General features: G+C 43.5%; 1 protein-coding gene across 4 annotated transcripts in view; it reads left to right on the plus strand.

The window, feature by feature from the left end:
• The window catches only part of ABCC9 (ATP binding cassette subfamily C member 9), a 135051-nt gene that overhangs the window by 51454 nt on the left and 70996 nt on the right, over positions 1–12601 (plus strand). For all 4 annotated transcript variants that reach the window (XM_090043639.1, XM_090043641.1, XM_090043638.1 and 1 more), the window contains exons 15-18: positions 1438–1546; positions 2817–2927; positions 3827–3899; positions 5793–5898. In XM_090043639.1, coding sequence (XP_089899765.1) covers positions 1438–1546; positions 2817–2927; positions 3827–3899; positions 5793–5898 — 399 coding nt within the window. The remainder of the gene's footprint in view (positions 1–1437; positions 1547–2816; positions 2928–3826; positions 3900–5792; positions 5899–12601) is intronic.

Consider the following 12601-nt stretch of genomic DNA (forward strand, 5'->3'; position numbering starts at 1 on the left):
ATTAGTATCTTCCTTCCTCATGGAGTTGGCTTAGCTCCCTGCTGGTGCTGACTGAAGAAGCTTCTGTAACACTGAATGGAGATATACAGTCTCAGTTCAGATATACTCAAATTTTAATTTGCACAGCCATGCTTTACTTTCCAGCTTTCTGGATTTCCCCTTTCACTACAGCTGGTGCCTCTGGGATGGGAGGAGCAGAGACACCTCTGAGGCCAATGAGTTACTATGTAGTTTTATGAGTCAGGTCCAAAAAAGGAAATTAGGAGTTTCATAGTTTCATAGTTAGTAGGGTCAGAAGGGACCTGAGCAGATCATCAAGTCCAACCCCCTGCCTTGGCAGAAAAAAGTACTGGGGTCAAACAACCCCAGCAAGGTGATTGTCAAGCCTTGTCTTAAAGACCCCCAGGGTAGGAGCCAGCACCACTTCACTTGGAAGTTGGTTCCAGATCCTAGCCACCCTGACAGTGATGTAGCACCTTCTGATGTCTAATCTGAATCTACCCTCTGCCAGCTTGTGACCGTTATTTCTTGTCACTCCTGGTAGTGCTCGGGGGAACAGGGACTCTCCCAATGCCTGCTGGTCTCCCCTGACCAGTTTGTAAATGGCCACTAGATCCTCCCTCAGCCTTCTCTTATGGAGGCTGAACAGGTTCAGGTCCTGTAGCCTCTCCTTGTAGGGCCTGCCCTGCTGCCCCCTGATCATGCAAGTGGCCCTCCTCTGGACCCTCTCCATGTTGTCCATATCCCTCCTGAAGTGTGGTGCCCAGAACTGGACGCAGTACTGCAGCTGTGGCCTGACTAGTGCCACATAGAGGGGGAGGATCACCTCCTTGGATCTGCTCGAGATGTATCTGTGGATGCATGACAAGGTATGGTTGGCTTTCCTAACTGCATCCCCACACTGCTGGCCCATGTTCATCTTGTTGCCGTACTCCAATTAAGAGTTGCCTCACCATACCTAACTTAGAGCTGCCTGGCTGTCACTGGAGCAATGACCACTGCGGGGGAAGGCCAGAATAGCCCCACTTATGAACTTCTGGGTGTCAAGCATGCTTTCTGGGTCCAGAGCATGCTGGGTTATAAGCAGAGCATGCTCTGTCCTGTCCTTACTGGAACCTGCTTCTTGCAGTAGTGTAGGCAAGTTTTGTGGTTACTGTATTAAAACTACATTAATTACTTTTGCACTGTTAGTTTTCCATATAAACAATTGTTGTAGTTGCTACAGGGATAACTTGCTCCCCAAAAAGAAATGGAAGTGGTCTGTGCAATTATGAATGGGAATGTGGGGTCTGTGGGACAATGCCTCTCTTAGAAGGAGACCTCAGTCTCAAGGAGTTTGTGTATTTTTGGTGTACTCTAGTCAAGGGATCTCAGCACAGATATTACATATTCACTCATGGAAATCTGGGCTTACTTACTCTCTGTTTTTCACCAAAGTGTTCAGAAGCTGAATGAATTTCTCTTAAGTGATGAGATTGGAGGTGACAGCTGGAGAGATGGGTGCAGCTCAGTAGCTTATGAGTCATGTAAGAAGCACACAGGATTTGTAAGTTCTGTTTTCTGATGATAAATTTTAAAAAATGGGGAGACAAATTGGTCCAAGGAGGGTGGAAAAAAGAGGCACAAAACGGACACTGAGGAGAGTGGGTTCTAGCAGTAGTGTAACTAAGGCAGAGCGAGGGGGAACACCTGCCTTGGGTGCTGCCCATGAGGGGACACCAGGGGTCCCCTTACTGGGAGTGTTTGCCATGGCAGGGACTGACCCTGCAACAATCAAATAAAGGCACTCCAAAGCAGAGAGCCTTCATTAACTTCTGCCTGCATGTGCTGGGAGCAGGGCTCAGCTGACACAGGCCAGCAGTGCTCCCTGGACTGGTTTCAGAATGTGGGGTGGGGGGAGTGGAGGGAGTTCATTTTGGGGGTTGCCTAGCCAGCATTGGAGGGTAGGTTGGGTGGATTGGAGGTGGGGAGCTCCAATCAACCAGCCCCACCCCCATTCCAGCATGGTTGGGAAAACAGCAGAAGGACCTCCCTCCCCTGCCTTCTCCCCCTTCCATCCTGAGCCAGAATACGAGCTGCGAGAGCAGAGGAGGAGCTAGGGGAAGAGGCTACAGAGATGCAGCCTCTCTCCCTGGATTGGATCCAAATTGAAGCCTGATTGCCCACCCTCCCAACTCGAGAGCGAATGTCTATTGGGTCAGAATTGGTCTGTTAGGTCAGGAGGATCGGTCTAACTCATAGTGCTTTCTGTATAGATCCAGGAGGTGCACTTCTGTCTGCCTTAGGAGAGACAAACAGGAGAGAAGTTTTATGAGCGAGTGTGGGGAGGTGGTACTTGATAGGAATGTGGGAGTAATCAGAGAGGTGACAAAATTGGAGAACAAAACTGGGAACAGGAAGAGGACAAAAACTAACACAATGCTTAATGAGGGAGGATACAGAAGAAGTGGCAGAAATATGTAGAACTCTGAATTTTTTTTTTGCAAAAATCTAGTTTGTCTAATCAAATATATCACCTCTACCATGAGTTCTGAAAATGATAAGAAACTTAAACCTTATACAGAAACAGATATGAAGCCAATGGAGGGTTGTAAAAAGATATCTATTGTTTTAGTGGATGAGGTTGTTTAGTAAATGCTGAAAGGAGATTCTCAGGACTATTATAACACATGTTGAAATATCCCATTCCTATTCACATTTTCTTTTTTTGATCCAAATTAATCAGAGGAAGGGGGCAGGCTATTTTGTTTCAATGGAACTGTGTGTTGTCATCTTTTAAGAACTCCAATTTGTTTATTCTTAATTTTGTGATATAGCACCCCAAGGCCATCAACAGGAAACAGCCATTGAGATATCAGCTGGAGAGCTATGAGCAGTCATCCAGGAGGCAGCCACGTCCCTTAGAGATTGGTGATATTGCAATCAAGGTGGTTTGAATTCGTGAATTAATTATTTACAAGGATTGGAGCCTCATGATCTAAAGTAAACTGATCCCAAAGTGCTCCAATTCTTCAGTCCTTTTAAAGGCAAATCTACTGAAAAATCAGCTCCAAGACCATTGGATAACTATGTACTTAAAATTACTTGGCATCAAATGTAGAATGAGAACTATTTACTGAAAATCAATTCCCTGAAATGACCCATTTTTCCATCTCAGTGAACAAGTCACAATGGTGAAAGAATAAGAACCAGATGGTTAAGTATAGAGTAATTGGTATAAATTCCTTTTTCTTAGATCTCTCTTGTACTACCACTCTACTTAAGTGTAGAAAAACATTCCTTCTACCTATGTAGAACAGTTCTGCCTAGGTGAGAACTCATATCTTGCCTATCATCTGTAAGTACCAGAGAACACCATTTCTGGGGTTCAGTTTCTTCCTTGGATAGAATGACATAGGATCTTCCTCTGAAAGAGATGATTAAGCTAAGGAGTTTTTCCTTGTATGTGTCCTTTTGAAAATGGCATTTCGTATTTTACAAAGCAAAAGATAGAAAATGAAATAAATATATATACCTTATACTATTATGTATATTTCACTATATATGTTATATTATTTATAATATAAAGCATATACTATATGTCATATATGTGATATATAGTATATTGCATGCCGTATAATAATTCATAATATATATATAATATATAGTAAATATATTGCGTATTTAATTTATAATCTTTGTTCTGTTCCCCTTTTTAACTTGTTTTTACTTAGTGTGCCATACTTAAATATGTCTTATCATTGTTAGACTCATTTTTAATACAAACCAGGTAACTAATTTATTTCTTCAAGTATTTGCACTTCTAATATATGAAATTATTTTGTAGGTCATCAATGGATACTTTTCTTGGGGGAGTGGTTTAGCTACATTATCCAATATAAACATCAGAATCCCAACAGGTAGGATCAATGTGTACTTTAAATGCTAAATGTACTAAGCTGCATTGTCATTTGTTGTAATTCCAGTTTCTTCTGCATGTAGGTACAAGCACAAAAATAACTGTGATGGGACTTGTGTAAAGAAAAATAGAAAGACAGAGAATGTAAAAGTTCATAAATTATGTTTTGTGGAACTCCATCTTAATTCTAAAGAACTAACTATTAATAGAAAGATTTTACTATTTTACAGCCTCCCCGCACAGGGCCCACAACTGACCCCCTCCAACAGCAGCAGGAGAGGGGTACTCAGAGCCTGCTGCTGCCAGCCCTCCCATGGTGCAGCCCCAAGCAGCTCAGAGCCAGTACTGCCTGTGCCAGTGGTTGGGGACCAGCGTCATTTGCCAGCATCACCTGGGGGCCAGCACTAATCACGTGGACCACATCCCGCACTGGGTCTTGCTGTCATGGAATCAGCCTGGCCTGGCAGTCCAAGCCACCCCAGTACTGGCAGGACACAGCTTTGCTCAGTGTGCTGTCCCTGCATGCTGCACCAGGTCCTGCATCCGGTGGCAGTGCTGTTTAACCCATGGTATCTGCAGGACCTGACCTGATGCGGCTCACTAGCCTTGCTTTGCACTGGAGCGGGATGCATGGCTCCAGGAGGTGCAGCTCCTGTGCAAACACACGCTAGCTGCACAGCCTGGCCTGGGCTGGAGCAGGTCGTGTCAGGCCAGTGGGGCATGTTTTTCCATGAGGCTCAGGCTCATCCGAGCCTCATGGAAAATGCATCCTGCCAACCAGAGCTGCAGGGGCCGGGTGGAGGGACAGGTGCGTGTCAGCCCCTGCTCCAGCCCCTTCACAAACCCACCCGCATATGGCACATCCCCCCCACTGCTCCCCATACCCCCTGACATTCCCCTCCACTCCCCATGGTGTCCAACAACCCCCTCCACTCTTGACACCCCCCTGACATCCCCCTCCACTCCCCAACATCCCCCTGCCACTGTCTATAGCCCCTGAAAACTCCCTCCACTCCCGACACCCCCCGACATCCCTCCGCCATTCCCCTGGCCCCCGACATCCTCCTGCTACTCCTCACACCCATCCATGCCCACCCCTACCCATAAGGCCCCCCCCAACCCATGTCCCTAACTTACCCTTGACAGCATCGGGGGCAACAGAAGCACCACAGAGACACTCCGTCGAGAAATCAGAGCATCTCTCTTGGAGGACCGATGCCTGGGTTGCCTCCAGGCACAGTCCTGTCCAGTGCCTTGCCCTGCTGTTCCACGGTGCCTTTTTTTTTAATCCCTGGATATCCAGGGGTCTAATTTTGTCTCCAGGCTGCAAATATTCGGCACAGGGAACATTTTTTTTTGTTCCCAAATGTGTGTCTTGCAGTATCTCAAAGGGGTTTGAGATGCTGCAAGACACATGTGCGTGCTCGTCTGGATGTGCCCTCAGAGGGCATTTCATGAATTAACAGGCTTTAACATGCAGATGCTCATATTTTAAGTGCCATTAGTATTGTTGAAATAGTAATGGGTAACTTCACCCTAAGTAACTGCAAACATCCCCCCAAATGCGGCCACATGTGACCTTTAAAGTTAGACATTCCTGCACTGCAAGAATAGGAATATGCAGGGGAATTATGTCATACTACATGTCGTTAACACATATACAGCATGTAACATAAAAATATATTCACCTTATGGAAGATACTATATGCCTGTATCCATTCCTTAAAAATTAACTGGAAACATGTAGAACTTCATATTCACAAAAGCATATTGGGTAGCAAGAAGTATAACCATGTTTTTTAAATACTTAGTGAATTAGGCCTTGATCATTTGGTAATCTTTTCTGGTTTTCATTTTCATTATGTATTAATTATTATTTCTTTTATCATTACAGGTCAGATGACAATGATTGTGGGTCAGGTGGGCTGTGGCAAATCTTCACTTCTCCTTGCTATACTTGGAGAGATGCAGACTCTGGAGGGAAAAGTTCACTGGAGCAAGTATGTTTTCCACAGCTTCTAACTGTTCTATTCTAAGATGACCTGAATGGGGTTTCATAATGAACAGTGCAAAATGTGTTGGCTCATCATCTGGTTCCACCTGCCAAAATATTCCCTATAAAGTGTCACCAGACATTTACCTCAGATCCTTTGTGTTGCAGCTGATAATATTTTCTTTGTGGCAGTGTACACAAAGATGGAGATGTAATAGTGAGATTGTTGAGGAAAGAACTGTAAGGGAAGCTAAAAACAGTTGAAACCAGCTGAGTGGTCAGTCTCTAGCATACTAATCTTAGTTTATGACCTGAATTGGAAAGATATACCCATCTACATGTCAAATATGTGTTATGAGGCACAGTTTAAAGCATCAGGGATGAAACAGTGGTTCCATGATGGGATTTTTGCCATTGTCTTTAGGAGAGCCACCGTTTTACAACATGCATGTATTCTTTATTCCTTGAGCATTCTTTCTGTGACCATTATACTCATATGATGTGTTGCAAACCCTATACTGCTATGTTACTCAAGCCTGTGAAAATGGTTGTGAAATTCCTCCATTCCATATAAAAAGAGAAAAAATAAATAGAATATTTAACAAATATAATGGACAAAACTGCATGCTAGTTTTGGATTCTTGTCTAATTGTAATTAGGCTGACCAGCATTATTTTACATGATTGTGCTGCGGGTAACAATAAAGAGAGGACACATCAAAGTTTCAGCAACGTTAATTTGTAGTGTGACATGTGTCAGGTACCAGCATAAATGAAAAATGCTCTTTCCAATTTAAAGATGGTGCTGCTAATAAAGAAAAGCCCAGTGAGAGCTTGGACTGAAAATGACCCAAGCCTGTACCTGTTGAAGTCTGTCAAATCTTTAATGTTGACATCTGTGGAAGTAGGATTTCATAGATTTCATAGACATTAGGGCTGGAAGGGACCTCGGGAGATCATCGAGTCCAGCCCCCTGCCCAAAGGGCAGGAAGTCAGCTGGGGTCATAGGATCCCAGCAAGATAAGCATCCAATTTGCTCTTGAAGGTGTTCAATGTAGGTGCTTGAACCACCTCCGCTGGCAGACTGTTCCAGACCTTGGGGGCTCGGACAGTAAAGAAATTCTTCCTTATGTCCAGCCTGAAACGGTCTTGCAGGAGTTTGTGACCGTTCGACCTCACCATCCCTTGGGGCGCTCTGGTGAACAAATGTTCCCCCAGATCCTGGTGGTCACCCCTGATAAACTTATAGGTGGCCAACAGATCACCCCTGAGCCTGCGCTTTTCCAGGCTAAAGAGTACCATGGCTCTCAACCTGTCATCGTAAGATCTGTTTTCCTGACCTCTGGCCACGCACCAAGATCATGCGCGTGGCTCTCCTCTGGACTCTCTCAAGCTTCTCCACATCCTTTTTGAATTGTGGAGCCCAAAACTGGACGCAGTACTCCAGCTGCGGCCTCACCAAGGCCGAGTACAAGGGGAGAATGGCGTCCCGGGATTTGCTCGAGAAGCATCTATGGATGCACACCAGCATTTTGGTCGCTTTACTAGCCGCAGCATCGCATTGCAGGCTCATGTTCCTCTTGTGGTCAGTGATGACCCCCAAGTGTTTTTCTTCTGTAGTGCTAACCAACGTAGCACTGCCGAGCCTATAAGGCTGCTGCAGGTTTTTCCTCCCAAGGTGGAGAACCTTGCATTTATCGGTGTTAAACACCATGAGGTTCTCGTCTGCCCATTTGCTGAGCTTGTCCAGGTTAGCCTGGATCACCCGCCTATCTTCTGGCATGGATGCTTTGCCCCAAAGTTTGGTGTCATCGGCGAACTTGGCCAGTCCACTCCTGACTCCAATGTCCACATCGTTAATGAAGATGTTGAACAGTATGGGTCCCAGGACAGAGCCTTGAGGGACCCCACTAGTCACAGGGCACCATGATGAGTGACTGCCATCAATCACAACCCTCTGGGTCCGACCACGAAGCCAATTTCCCAGCCAGCGGATCGTGGTGGAGCCAAGGCCACAACTGGGCAGGATGAGGCCTGCTTATGCTCAGTGCAGCAGTGGTGCTATGGTTGAAGACAGTGGTGCCCATGGGTGGTGGCCATTGGATCCATACATATGCAGATCTAATAAATGAGAACCCTTGTATTGGGGGGGTTCAGTTGAGCAGCACTATATTCCAGCCACAGCTTGGAACAGCAGCTGTAGTAGGCGAAGGAGGGGAAGGCGGGGCTGGGAATGTGCTGCAATCCTAATACTTGCTCTGTGATCTGGGAGATTGATTCTGTTTGCCTGAGTCTAAGACTCCCAGCTCATCTCTTTGAATTTTGTGTAGTGAAGGTTGATGAATTTCATCACGTTCCAAATGGTGTGCCCAATTCTTCAGATATTTATCTATTTTCCCCTTTTTCTTTGCAGCAGTTTTTAAAGTTTAATGATTTTCCTTTTCCTGTCTTTATTGTGTACAGTATATGTGGCATTTTTGTGTTCCCCAGCCATGTTTCACTGGGTGCTATTCTAAAACAAATAATCTCATTGGGACCATAGGTAAACTCGGAGCCGATGCAACAGTAACTTTAGTAGGTCTGAATAGAGAATTGGGTGTAAACAGTAATACATTGACCTAAAGTAATAATGCTTATCGCAATTAATTACACTATTTAAACCAGACGTTGATTTTGAGATAAGACATTCCTTTCCGTATATATTTTGAAGGATCAATATATAAAGAGAAGGCTTTCCATACTTAGTTTCAAGAATTATCTTCAGAAATTTAATCTTACAAACATTCAAGCACACACATGAATCTCCAGACAGCAAAGTGAAATCATACTGTAATGGTGCATCTACACATGATGCTAGTATGACATAGCATCCACAGGTGTCTACATGTGACCGGCAGCTACTTCACCATAGCAGCACTAATAATCCCCCATCATAGTGCACCGCTACGGTGAAGCAGCTGCTAAAAATAATTGTGTGCTGTGCATATGGCACAGTACGAGTAGTTAGTGCGCCATGCTTTAATACTTTCAAAAGGAAGTACTAAAGCACGGTGCAGTGACAACATCGCCGTAGGGCAACCTGTAGATGCGCTCTAAGAGTAGTAATTCCTACTGGTATCAAAAAAGTTCTATAATAATGCTTCCCCAAAACTACCACTAGCAAATTTAAAGCAGCTGATATTTCTTTTTGGGGGCACTTGCACTGGCTTTGGTTTAAGTTGCATATATTCAGCTTGTCTTGGGTCCTTTAAATTGTGAGTATCTCAAAGAACTGTAATTGTTGAAACAGCAGTAAAGAAGGATGAAAAATCACAAACATGTTTTGCCAAAGAGTACATGAGAACATTATATGATCAGTGACTTTCAAACATTTGTCACTCTGGTCACTTGTAAGATATATTTTCCATGATACTCTGAATAGCAATATTCAATCCTCACAGCTTTTAGGAGTAACATTAAAACTATTCTTTTTGTGGACTTACAATTTACACATAACAAAATATGTAACTCAGCCATTATGAACTATCTAAGGCCTTACTGACTCACCACTTTGTACATTGCACTCAATACTTTGGTAAAGCTGACACAAACACAGTTGTTTTGCTGATAATTTCAGACTGCCTGAAAGAGAGGTGAATGCAGAAGGACATCTCAGGTATTAATTAAATGAATCCTGTTGCTGTATTTTGCAAAGTCATAATAAAGGTTCTAATTACTTTCTTAATTCCTTTTCCATGTGATTCTGCATGCATGAGATAATGTGTTTGCTGATCAAGTGGTGGACAAGGGGATTAGATTTAGGCAGGGTAAAATCCCCAGCAGTGTCAGACATAGTAATGTAGATATAGTATTATTGGTCCAGATTTGGTCCTCAGTTACACTGGTGTACATCTGCAGTAATTCATTTAGTTTTACGCTGGTACAGGAAGGGGATAATTTTGCCCTTTTGGGGCCTAAATCTGCCATAGGATAAACTTGTACAATTCTGATTAGTGAGAAGTTACCAGGGATGAAATTCTTCCTTAGAGAAAGGAGTTGCAGTATATTTTCCTATATGAGGCCTTCACTAAAACAAGCTGCAGTATATTTTCCTATATGAGCCCTTCACTAAAACAAGCTGTATAATCCATATTTTCTACTGTCTTCAGCTACTTCATCACTTTGTGGTTGTAGGTCAGTAAGAGATGTTCTTTCCAACTTTCAGTGCTATGGTTTGCAACTGTCGCCAGCCTTTGATTTACAGTTTTTCCAGTGAGTTACTGGCTAAGGAGGCTTCCTATATAAGGAAGACTGGGGAATCCAGTCAGCCCTTTCTGAAGACCTGAGTTACAAAGTTCCTTTCCAAACTTTACCTGAGTTATAGATATCCTCTGCTGTACTTTCCCGAACAGACAAAGTTGTATGAGGTGCAAAAACCAAATCTGTACAAAAGCCATGAAACCACCAAGCAGAGAAGGAGAATGGCTAAGCAAAAGCTCCTTTCCTCGTATATGCCCTCTCCCTTGTATATTCTGCTTTTGCACAAAATATTTGTGCCAAGTGAAAAACAAGGCCAAGGCAAAACGTGTGGATTAACTTCATTACTAACATGTTTTCATCCCACGCTATGACAGACTGCTGGAGATGACGGAAAGCAAGTGTTACTAGGTAGTGTCAACTGCTGCTATGCTTTCTGGCTGGAAACACACACGTCATAGGTGGAGCACTACCAGCTGTAATTATGAATATGTACAGCTACATAACACAGTGTTGCTCCCACAGAAATTTAGATAACACACCGGTGTGTGGTAAACATATATAAATAGGTAGCTAGCCAAGGCCAGGAACCAATGTTACATGATTACAGAAACTGTGCACACTGAGATGGCTGGGTGAGGAGACTGGAGCACATGGTTATGTTCTTATGACATGGATGATATCAGCGGGATAGCATCCATATCACTGGGGCTGTGGATCCTCACTGACTCTTGGACTGTCTTTGGCCTAAGGGCCCTGCACATTAAAAGGAAAATGCTCAAACTCACAATTTAGCTGGAATTGAGAGATTTGGTCTTAATTTGTCCTCTGCATTCATTTTACAGTAGGAGGAATAAGTGGTTAGAATTAGGGCCTTGTTACACATTAATTTTAGGTGGCTCCTGGAGCTCTTAACTCCTGGATTGTCCACACATTAACACCTAAAACTAGTTTGAAGCACACTTTAGGCAGCTTAAAGTTATGCCACTGCAGAGGGCAGGTTTATCTCTGATCTCTGTTACCCAGCTCTTGTTCCATTAATGTGTGGCCACTCCCTACAGATGAGCCAGGATGCAATGTCTGTTCCCCCACCCTTTGGTTATATGTGGACAAACTTTCCATCCCCTGAACTCTGCTGCCCACGGTGCAGTTCTGGCACCAAGCCAACCCCCCCTCCCATACCCAGGGGTGTGACCTTCCCACCCCCAGGGGTGCAGGGTGCAACCCCATACAAACAGCCTGCAGAGCACATGCAAGCTAGCCAGGTTGCAGAGCATGGATGGGTCCAGGAGTGGGGTGTATGGGGATAGAGGTGGAAAAAGTGAGTTCCTAGTCAGGCTTCTAGTGGCAAGTCACAGCTGTGCAGGTTCAGGACAGCCAGAGAAGGTTTTTAATTTTAAGGTGTGGCTGCTCCAAACTTGAGGGAGGACTAACACCGATCAAGGTTTACACAACTCAAAGTGCAATGTGTATCAAGGTCCTTGGAGATAAGTTAGTGTGTCTGTAAAGCTCCAGCCTTGTACACATTGAAAGCAGTCCAGTCTTCATCTCTTTTTGACTTTCCCTAAAAACCTTGATTTTGAGTACACTTGACAAGCTAATGTACAAAATGTAGAAATTAACTGATTGATCTGATCAATCCAATGCTTTTCATAGTTTAAGGCTTCTGGGAACAATCCATTGTGGAGAAATGTAGATTTTTTTTCTGTGAAAAGTAAAAAGCAAACAAACAAATTTAAATGCATAAACCTATTAGGCACAGTTTTATAAAATGCTGCATCCAAATAGAGCCTTTTAAATGGAAATCTTTGGAACTCCAGGACTTTTTGTCCCTTTAGCTTGGGCTAATTTCTACCACATTTCTATCTCAAATCCCTCCATCTCTTCCTCTTTTGGAATATCTTTTCATAGTCAAAAAGATAGGAAGCTTCTGATAATAAAGTGCTGATTCTGGTTAAACAATGTCCTACCTGAGGTAGAATCTGTGATGCTCATACATCAAAGAAAATGAAAAAAAAGCAAAGAGTGGTTATTCACTCATGACATTATAACACTTTCTACTTGGGGTGTTTTAGCAAAACACAAGATTACTCACCTCTCAAGATAAGAATTATTGAAGCTATCAGTTATTTTATATGGAAGAGCAGATCCAGCACATCCCAGTTCTAGGAAAATGCTAAATATATGAATCTTGCATTAGCAGGGCTCTACTGTCAGAAGTCTATACCCTTTGCAGGTGGATCTTCTGCAGCTACTGATGATTCTCTCCTGGCAGACAGGCTGACATTCAGATCTCAGCCATACAGTATTTCATCCTGAGGATCCAACTTCTATGCCATATACTCATGGGCTTTTTTTATTCAATGAATTAAATAATGCTGGTTTTATCCCTCCTAATATCTGTTTCTATTTACCTAGCATAACCTTCCTCTTTTAGGTTTCCAAGCTATTGAAGCTTGCAGTGATGCATCACCA

The sequence above is a fragment of the Crocodylus siamensis genome, chromosome 4 (genome assembly GCF_052110815.1).
Source record: "Crocodylus siamensis isolate JL-2025a chromosome 4, ASM5211081v1, whole genome shotgun sequence".
Classification (NCBI taxonomy): domain Eukaryota; kingdom Metazoa; phylum Chordata; order Crocodylia; family Crocodylidae; genus Crocodylus; species Crocodylus siamensis.